Consider the following 10,952-nt stretch of genomic DNA (forward strand, 5'->3'; position numbering starts at 1 on the left):
AGGTGGCCAAGCAGCATGGACCTTGTGACAGTATTGGCTGGAGGTTATTGTATATTCTCCAAAATGAACTTCACTAGGAATGGAGCTCCTCTGTCTTCTTTTAAAAATTATTGTAGACTGAGAGTTTATTTATAATAAATTTTATTAGATCTCATCAATGTCAATCAAACTTTAAGTCAAAAATAATTTTAAAAGTTGGGAAATAATTAGATAAAAGAAGTCACACAGAATTTTAAATGAGTGTGGGTTGAATGATATTCAGGTTGAAAGCACAGTCTTAAACACAGTGACTTTCCTTCCCCACTCTGACTGTCTGCCTAATTACCAACTATATCCAGTTTGTGGAAATCATTTTTAAGGAAATAGCCTTTAGTAGAGAAATAGCTCTGTTGGAATATTTAAATAGGTGAATATCCTAAGGGTAAGATTGGTTTCCATGGTGTGTCTTTTTTATATATAGGACCTACTTTTAATAAGTTCATTATGGCTCCATGAAATGGAGAGAATTGTAGAGTGTAGCAAAAACAAACAAACAAAAAAACAAACAACAAACAAACAATAATAATCAAACAACAACAAAAAAAACCTCTTTGTCCCACTGGTTTCTCTTTTCTCTTTCTTTTCTTTTCTTTTCTTTCTTTTCTTTTCTTTTCTTTTCTTTTCTTTCTTTTCTTCTTTTCTTTTTTCTTTCCCTGTTTCTTTTTCTTCCTTTCTTTCTTTCATTTTCTTTCTTTCTCTGTACCAAAGTGATTTAAATCTAAGTCGGTTATCTTCCAGTTTCAAATGGAGACCACTGACAGATAAGTTGGGTCACAGAAAGTTGGCATTCTTAATGTCTCTGAAACTAATACTCTGGTATTAGAGTCTAGACCCATTTTCTCTTTGTAGCCTGGCAGCCCAAGTTTTTTGATGCTACCTCCTGAAAGTAAAGATGCTGCAGTTCTTATCTACTGCCATTTATGTTATATTTTGTGACCCTTTGTTGGAACTCGGCCTAATTCCCATCATTTTGATTTCCCTGAATTTAGAGCCAAACATGAAACAGTGTCATAAATGTAATGTTACCAGAGGAGGTTACAGAGCCAGAGATCTTTGACATAGGGCCCAGTGCATGGATTTACCAAAGAGACAATGTAATTCATCAACCAGTCATTGAAAGTTTTGGTAAATTTTACCTGGTTTTGCTTAGGATGTTTTTGCAGAGTCTTTGGAACCATAAAGCCTTCCCAAGTGAGCTTTCCTATCACTAGATAATGTACCCCTCCCAACAATTTTGCTGTTGGTGCTAAAAATTGTGTATAGAAATATCAGCTCCAGATCTTTATACTGGTGAAAGTAGACCTTAAATAGTGGGTACAAATAAAAACACTATTTTTTAAATGTATCATTTTAAGGCCCTAAAAGTTTATCTTTCAAAAATTTTGTTGCTTTAACTTGTTAGTTTCAAGGAATGCTTAAAATTTTTATTTTTATATTGATGGTGTATAATTAATGAAGGTGTTGCTTTTTGTAAATTATCTGTGTAGTAAAAGTGGTGGGACTGTGTCCTTTATCCCTTTGTTCTACAGTACGGCATGCAGCTGTACCAGAATTACATGCATCCATATCAAGTAGAAGTGGCTGCAGTTCTCAGAGTATATCACCCATGTAAGGACCATATTTGAACCTATATTTCATGTTATATTTATGTTATCTTAATCTGCAGTTACAGTACATTATAATGCATTTACATTCTTTCCTTTCTATCAAATAAGTGACTCTGGCATCATCTTACCTTAATGTTATGTTAATTATTTTTCTTAGAGTTTGTGTGATTGCAGCCTATGTATTAAATCACAGCAGTACAGTATACATGAAATATCCAATTAAAATAGATAGCTGTATGTTAAAGAAATTTTCAAATATTTGAAAGAATTGCATGAGTCCTTCTGTGTCATTACAACATTTGAAGATTAGATCTTAATAAGATAATATATAGAATATTTTTCCTGGAGTTGTAGATGTTTTCTTAATTATTGGTTTTGATTATTGGGTTTATTTATTTAATATTAATTCTGGAATTGTCATAGTCTACTGTACAGATTTGGAATTTTAAAAGCTGTACTATACATATGTAAGCTCTTTTGCATTCTGGATTTCTACAATAATTTTAAACTGTCCATTTTCTTGACAAGCAAACTGCTCTCCAGAAAACCCCAAAACTGCCAGCTAAAATACAGCCAAGTGTTGTATTAAGTGTAGTGCCACTTCTCAGGTTTATACTGCGCACAACTTGGGTATTGATCACCAGACAGACACAGACACGGTCTTCTTTAGGACCTTAATTTAACTTTCTGTACATTAACACAACTTTATTTTTTTAAATTAAACTTTATGTTCTGCCAATTGCTTGTGCTTTTTAGTATTGAGTACATTAAGAATTCAGATGTGTGGTGCCTGTGTTACAAATCAGCTAACATGCTGCACTTCCACTTAGGTTAAAAATACGCTCCTTGAGCCCGTGACCAAGAAGGAGCATTTCCCACATGTAATGTAGCAGATGAGAGGCTGAGTTCTAGGAATGAAGCATGAAATAATGTCGATTGTGAAGCCTGATAGACTAATATGGAAAAAGAACCCCAATCCTTTAGTTCTGCTGCTTTAAGTTATGGAAGAGTAACTTCTCATCTTGTATCATGTTACTTTTAAGCCCTAAAATGAGAAACAGGAATGTAATGAATTTTTATAAAAGCAATCACTTTAAGGTATTTTTATAATTTGTCAGCTTATCCTTATCTTTCAATCTATATATATAGGAATAGTAATGAATTTTATTATCTTAATCCTTTGCTAAACCCTTCTGCATTTCTTTTAGAATCTAAAGTTATTAGGATGAGCATGTTAATAGCAGTCATGCATTTGAAGGCAATTATTGTTCAGTGTCCTCTTCATCATGGGAAAAATTGTCATAAACAAAGAACTTTCTATTCTCATCACTGTTATTAGCATACAAGTATGGTATTATTCTTGACTATTTCCATTGAACGTGATCCTACTGTAGATCAATATGGCATATGACAGTTTGGCTAGTGTGTAGCTTTCCTCGTTCAACACCATGTGTAGGAAATGCACTTGTTGGGTGAATCTGATTGAAAACAGGGATTGAAGGAGATGGGCTGTGGGTGTCTGTGTGATGGGGACCTGTCCGTTCTGTATGGCAGTTGTCATGATCAAAAACACTTGAGATTTTAGCTCCGCCCTCCTTAATTTCCATGAAGGAAACTAAGAAGTTTGGGGAAAGTATTTGTTTTATTTTGGTGTCTATACTTAATCCTACTTTCTAGATTATTGTGAAGAATCAGTGACCTATATAATGGATATTAGTCCCCTTCATCTGCCTTTGCTGGTTTTCATCCAAGCACTGTTTCAGTGCAACATAGAAGTGTTAGTGTAAAGGGGCAAAATTATTATCTGGTCTTCTTTAGAGATAAATTTTGAGAAAGGAAATGAGAAAAACGCAGTCTCATGCCATAATGAACATGATAGTTATACATAACATGTAACAGCCACCACTGTCAGCCTTTGAAATGAAAATCTTCCGCAGCTATTCCAGGAAGCCAAATATAATTGGTCCTTTTTAAGGCAAACGGAGGATTCATTAAAAGGAGCATCTGTTAATATGGTCCTGGGTGGAGTGAGGGGATGGGAAAAGAAAGTCTACACAAATTCTTATTCCGGCTCACTTTTGACGCTGACCTAAACATTCCATACCACAGTTTCTTCCCTATGCCCCCACTCTGTGGTACATAAAGAACTCCAGGTAGAGCCTGCCTGTCTCTGCTTTTACCATGCACTGTGTGACCTTATGGAGCCACTGGTGTCCTGCAGTATAAATTATGAGGGCAGTTGAATAATTTCTAGAATCAATTAATCTCTGATGTCTGGTTGCCTATATGAAGTCAATGAGAGAAACAACATCTGAGGAAATTTATGCCCTCTTGCTAAGGAATACACTGCAGCTTTATCAAGATGTTTTTTTAATGGGGTGGCAGAGAGTGAATGGCTACTAGTTGCCACACAGCTAAACTGCCTGAAAACCATTTTATGTCCACTCAGAGTGACTAGATCTGATCTCAGTGTGTTTGGCTTGGATAATCCAGACTGTACCCAGGCCTTTCTTTCTCAAAAAAAGAGGCATGCCCTTAAAATTATGGACCCTTTTTTTAGGGTTTGCCCTGCTTATACAACTAGAAGAAAGAACTAGCAATATAGACAAATGTTTTGAAAAATACACTGATTCTGAATGTTATCAACATTGTTTTTCTATGTGAAAGAAATTGAGCTGAAAATGACCTTTTGAGTTCAAGTCTGATTTTGCTTCACTTTCGTTTCTTTGTCCACCAAAGGTAAACTATTAATTTTTTATCCACCACCTGCCATTCAGTAGAAAATATTTACTATGTTCCTGTGTTTCCCTTTAGTGTAGTTAATGTAGCAAATGAAAATACTTATTTGTGCCCTGACTGGTGTGGCTTAGTGGATTGAGCATTGGCCTATGAACCAAAAGGTCACTGGTTCGATTCCCAGTCAGGGCACATGCCTGGGTTGCAGGCCAGGTCCTCAGTTGGGGCATGCAAGAGGCAACCAGTCGATGTTACTCTCATACATACATCAATGTTTCTCTCCCTCTCTTTCTCCCTCCCTCCTCTCTTTCTAAAAAAATGAATATATAAAATAAAAAAAGAAGTACTTACTTGTATTGTAGATTCCTACTTATGTCAAGTAATTATGGAGCATGAGACCTTGTTTTACATTCTAGTCTATCATATTGTAGGCCAAAACAAACAAAGAGACAGGTCACATTTATTTATTATTTTCCTAACAGTACTTTGATGTTATTAGGAATTCGAGATTACAGAGTCTATTGTGACATGTGAGGCAGAGATATAAAGATAAGGCATCATTATGACTGAGATTAGTTACTCTGTGGTTTGGGAAGGTGGAGGCTTTCCTTAAACTTGGCAAAACAAAGTATACCCAACTGGTACACAGCCCAGCACAAAAGATCACAGGTGAGAAGGGCAAAGTAAGGTATGGCAGCACAGAGATTATAGAGACAGCGTCTGTCCGGAAGGAGCAGCTGTCAGTTATAAAGGCTCCTGTAACAAATGAAGGATTGCATGTCAGATCTCTGGAAGTAAAGATGAACCTTAATAAGATTGTAGACTTCAGTAGCATGATTTGAAGAGGAAATAACAAATTCTAGTAAAGTGCACAGTGCAGGATGTAGTGATAAATGAGCCCCCGCCCCGATTCTTTGTGCATGGATGAGGTTTCAGGCACCCATGTGACTGGAGACTGTTAGGCGGAGTTAGAAATGGCTGAACCCTTGTGGAGAGATGCAGAATGATATTAAGCCGTGAGTCTCCCGATGCACATTGGTTCCTCATTTACCATGAGCCTTCCATTTTTTGTTTTGCTCCTCTATTAACGAGTAGAGAAGGACATAAACATTGTCCATTGTCCATCGTTTTTGAATTTTTTTCCTTTGGAGAGTTTTAATTTTTAAAAACTGAGTGACACGCTTGACTGGAGATTTTGACAATTGTCTTTTTTAAAGATGCATGACTTGGGTGGCATTCTTCTTAACAGGTTGCTGTGAAGTGGAACCCTAAACAAACAAAAAATAAAATTAAGTCCAGGTTTTGGGTATTTTATTTTCACATTCAGAAAATAGGAACACGAAAAGTAACTGACAAAAATTATTAGCAAAAAGTTGTTTGAAATTATGTTTAAAGATGTCTTCCTTTTTATCAGTTTTTCTTTGTCATTGACTTCTTTTTGCAGCCCTCAGTTTGCCATGATTATTCTCACAAGATGAAAAAATATTCATATATTAAATTAAAGAAAAATGTAAGAATGTGGAGTTATCTAAATTATTTCACTAAATTTGATTTTCCAAGTTAGATGAAAATTGAGGTGGTTAACTTACAAAGTGCATACTGCAGTTCTGTTATAAAATGCATACTATTTCTTTCTAAAGAAGTGATAGAAGTCAGTTTGTTATAGCTTTAGTGTATCATGAATGTTAATAAATAGCTGCTTCATAATTAGATAGATTTGACATTTAAATGATAATTAATGATTCTCAAAGCATAATAGAGAACCAAGTTCAGGAGTAATGGATCTTTTTATCCACAGGAAGGGCTAAAAATCTTTTCTACTTTGGTGTCTTCCTGTTTTACCAGAAAATGTGAAGAGAGGGTTGTTTTAGGAGAAAGGCATGCTTACCTTGAAAGGTTTTAATCCCTTTATTGGATACTTAATTCACTTACCTTAACTAATAACTGTGTAACTTATTTAACTAAATTATTTTATGGCACCATTTTATCTTGAATATGTATTATTAACATTTTAATGTCCTGCTAGCCACCTTAGGAACCACATCCTAGAATGCAAACATATTGCCAGCAAAGCACTGCAATATAACTTCAAATATATTCTCATGGTAAAAAAAAAATGTGTTTTTTTCCCAGAGAAGTATATCAGAGAATTCCCTGGTAGCAATGGACTTCTCAGGCCAGAAAAGCAGAGTCATAGAGAATCCCACGGAAGCCCTATCAGTTGCAGTTGAAGAGGGACTCGCATGGAGGGTACAGATGGGTTCATGTTCTTTAAAAAAAATTGTGAATTGAGTTTGCTTCACTCAGAAAGCTGAAATTTGTTTTTCCCCTTCTTTGTGCAGAAAAAAGGATGTTTACGCCTGGGCACTCACAGTAGCCCCACGGCCTCTTCACAGAGCTCTGCCGCGAACATGGGTATGTCTGCACCCTCACCGTGCCTGGGTCAGGGTGCATTCAGATGTACTCACTGAGGGCTTATGGTAGAAAGTTCGCGTATCGTTCAGCTGTGATCATTTCATACAAAGCTTTGTATTTCTTCACTCTGTTTCTTCAGCTATCCACCGCTCCCAACCTTGGTTTCACCACAAAATTTCTAGAGATGAAGCTCAGCGACTGATTATTCAGCAAGGACTTGTGGATGGGTAAGTTTGATTTTGAATGGTAGTGATTTTTATTTCTGCTATAGTCAGTAATTACTTATTCAACACAAAGAGTTTTGACTTCAATTTACTAACACAGAAGGGACTTTGTTCTATAAGGATGGCTGCCAATGTATCCTAGAAATATCTATATACCTGTTCCATCCTGTGTGGTTAGTATTTGTGCATAAATGAACAGATAACTAAATGGGGTGCTCTGCTCTTAACTGACAGTCACTAATATCAAATTTTGATGCAGGGTGTGTTAAGTAAAAAGTTGCTTATATATTTAGACTTTCCTTTTTTTCTTTCTGTTTATATTCCAATGTCCTTTATCTAAATTTAAAAAACATGAAGTAATATAAACCTATGCAAAGAGTCCTTCTTAACATTTTCTCATGTTATCTTTTAGTGGGGTACCATGGAAGATACAGGAGAAATATAAAATATATTATGAACAATTTATAATCTCAAGAATTTTTTTGTCAAAGTATTTCAGATACTTCATATAATACTGACTACATTCTCTTCCCAAATACAATACAGTCGATGAGGTTGTTTTGAGGTTTGGATGAGAAATGGAGCTAGCATCAATTTAAACAAGGGGTGATGGGCTCTTATATCTTTCAAGGGTTGGCTTAAGAAGATGACAAGATTTCAAGGTGATTTAATACTGACATTTGGATAAAAATGCATCTTCACATGGACGATTATTAATAGCAAGTCAGAATTTCACTAGACTCTAAATAAAAAAAGATTTTAATATGCTTCCCTGCATGGGGCATGGTCTTTTTAGATATAAATTTGGACATTCAGCAGAATCACAATCTGATGAGACTAAGAGAAGAAATAAACCGCGAAGAATAGATAAATGTTTTGGAGGATCGTAATTTCCCTTCCTTCTGAGCCCAGTTTTTGTAAATTGAATGAAATAATTGCATAAAGAATGATAGCATCTTTACTTTTTTAATTAAAAATTTTTTCTCTGGCATTTCTTTGGAAAGAAGTGATGATGCAAGGCAGGCCACTAGGTGGTGGTGGTGACTTACTTGGGAGTGGGAAACAGGTACAGCTCCATTGACCAGTGAAACTCCCTTTTGTCCCCTCTCCCAGTGATGCAGAGTTGGGATCTTGCACAGCATAGCTGAAATGGGTAATCTCATCAGACATCTGTGCTGGCTCAAATTTGGCTGCCTCTTTGCCCAGGCACACTGAGATTAGCACTGGAGTCACCACTGGAGACTCTTTGCAGTCTGTGTGCCAACAATTAGTATAAAGCTGGTTTTTCACTGTATTGCCAGTAAGGAAGAGTCCACGCCTGGCAGCACTTTTCTTCTAGGCCATTAGGCCACATCTTGTTTTTCTGGCTTGACATCATAAAGGTTTTTCTGCTGCATTTTTCAAGGTTAAAGGACATGCTGTTTGGGTGTTTCTTTATCTTAAAATATTTTGCTCATACACTTAATAAATGATTTCAGGGTTGATTTTTTTAGAACGTATTTATTTCTCACTTTCTGTTGTGTATGTAACAGTAGGAAGCAAAAACGAGAAAAAAGGGGATCCAGAAGAGGTAATTAAAAATAATTTCCTTTTAAATAATTTTTTCTTTCAGGACCTAATATGACCCAGAAGTTAAAATGGCAATATGCTAATGTCCCATTCTCTGTGCAAAATAGTTACATGTAAATACTCAATTTTTCAGTGGAAAAAAGGAGACAGCACCAATTGTTGATGCCATCATAGCATTTATATGGCTTATTGTGAGCAAACAGTCTTTCAAATGGGCTATTAAAACTAGCATGAAAGACAGTTTTAGGGTAGAAGGTAATGTTATACCATATTGTTTACCATGTTGGATAATCCCATCATTGAATACGCAGTGGGAGAAAACTAGCCGCATTTATGTGTATACTTTCTGGTTTCATCACATGCTGTATTTCTATGAGAACCAAAAGTAAATGTGGAAACACACTGAAATTCTTTCTCTTTCTTTAGAGTTTTCTTGGTCCGGGATAGCCAGAGCAACCCCAAAACTTTTGTGCTGTCAATGAGTCATGCACAAAAAATAAAGCACTTTCAGATTATACCAGTAAGTAATTTATGATTTCACATTTGTATATTAGAGGTGATCTTGATGTGTATGCTTTTGGAAACTTTGGTTTTCTCTGGTTCTTTCATTAAATATAATTTGGGAGTTTTTTGACTAGAGTTAAGTTTGGCATAAATGGTTTTATGAGTCTGAATTAATGTAAGAAATACAGGAATTGTAAAAATTAAATTTTCTTTTCCTGTGAAATTTGATTTAGCAATATCGTATAGACCTCATGCCCCCTGTTGTTTAAAGGCCACTAAAGATTCTTTCTCCTGAATTCTACTAACAGTTCTTTAAAAACCATTATTTTACAGCCATTTCTTCTCTGTTGTCCCAAAATGTGTTTTGTTTTGTTTTGTTTTTTGCTTTTTTAGTTTGGTTTTTATTCATTGTGGATGGATGCATAGGTGCTGCAGAACTGGAGATTGTTTAAACTATTTTGAGCACATTTAAAATTTTTTATGATTCTGCTTCTGAGTGGCACAACTTGCTTTTGGATTTTTGTTGCTTCTACTGGTGTGTGTGCACACATTTGTTTGGTATATATGCATGTGATCAGTAGTGTGGAATAGAGAATTATTCTACTTTCAGGAAGTGTTACATGAGATTGCTAAATTACCGGTGTTTCCTTTGGAATGGACTGTTTTTGGAATAATCCAAAGTCTGTATGAAGTGTCTTCCCTACTTCATACATTGATTATGTGAATGATGTTCCTGGCAAGTATGAATTGCTTAATGCCAGGAGAGCTTACTGACAAGTCCAGAAAAAAAGGAACTCTGTCAGCCCATTAACATAATATTTTATTGCTTCAGAATCAATTTACTCATACAAATTATGTGAATATTCATTTTTAATATACTAAGTGAGTCTGTTAGGTAGACAACATTTAGAAATGGAAGTTAATGTCTGTAAGTGGTGTCATTAATACCCTGAGTAGCTCAGAGTTCTCACTGTGTATTGATTCCAAATAGTCATACTAGTCTAATTACAGAGGTAGAGAAAGTACAGCCATATTGCTTATACTGGGATCAGATGATATTTCCTTTCCATGCAAGTGAGGTTATGAAAAAGAAATTGGCATGCCATTCTTGATATTTTCCTTTAGTTATGTAAGCTTGAATTTGGGCATATAAAGACGCAGTATGCAATGGAACGTGATTTTCCCGCTGGGTTGTTTGCCCTTCTCACTAGTTTATTGTTTTTCCTCTTGCAGGTGGAAGATGACGGTGAAATGTTCCACACCCTGGACGATGGCCACACGAGGTTTACGGATCTGATCCAGCTGGTGGAGTTTTATCAACTCAACAAGGGTGTTCTTCCTTGCAAGTTGAAACATTATTGTGCTAGAATTGCACTTTAGCCAAACCAGAAGTGACTTGTTAAACTTGAAGAAAAAGGATTCAAGGAAAAAAAATTTAAAAAGGAAAAAGGAAGACCATAAAAAGGGTGAAAGCATTGCCACAGTGAAGAGAATCTCTTTCACCTTCAAGTTACAAAAAAATAGTTTGTGTACTGATAATAAGCAAAGATTTGGATTGCTGTTATATCCATCATTTAAAATTCATTAGTTAAAATTAAACCTCAGAAAAAGAATGATTTGGTGTGTCTGTGTGTGATTTTTACATTACTATACTATTTACTTCAAATATGCATATTTTAAACATTTTTCTGTCCTTACTGTAGAGGCATTAGGATTATCAATTTAAAACATGAAAAAAAATTGGGTTCAAAATGAATTATTTGAGGACTGAGTTTAAATTATTTACTTTTTCTTATAACTTAAGAAGTATGATTAAAAACTTGGTATCAGTTAAAAGAAGCTACCCATGATCTGTTAA

The 10,952-nt window shown here is 35.3% G+C and overlaps 1 protein-coding gene across 1 annotated transcript in view; it reads left to right on the forward strand.

Annotated features, from left to right (window-relative positions):
* Positions 1–10,710, forward strand: part of GRB14 (growth factor receptor bound protein 14) — a 126,040-nt gene extending 115,330 nt beyond the window's left edge. The window contains 8 exon segments of the mRNA XM_028510739.2: positions 1,569–1,608; positions 1,611–1,647; position 4,207; positions 6,516–6,632; positions 6,725–6,797; positions 6,937–7,024; positions 9,017–9,110; positions 10,328–10,710. Of these exon segments, the coding sequence (XP_028366540.1) occupies positions 1,569–1,608; positions 1,611–1,647; position 4,207; positions 6,516–6,632; positions 6,725–6,797; positions 6,937–7,024; positions 9,017–9,110; positions 10,328–10,474 (597 nt within the window). The 3' untranslated portion in view covers positions 10,475–10,710.
* Positions 10,711–10,952: the final 242 nt, after the last annotated feature.

This window comes from Phyllostomus discolor, chromosome 4 (genome assembly GCF_004126475.2).
Source record: "Phyllostomus discolor isolate MPI-MPIP mPhyDis1 chromosome 4, mPhyDis1.pri.v3, whole genome shotgun sequence".
In the NCBI taxonomy this organism is placed as follows: domain Eukaryota; kingdom Metazoa; phylum Chordata; class Mammalia; order Chiroptera; family Phyllostomidae; genus Phyllostomus; species Phyllostomus discolor.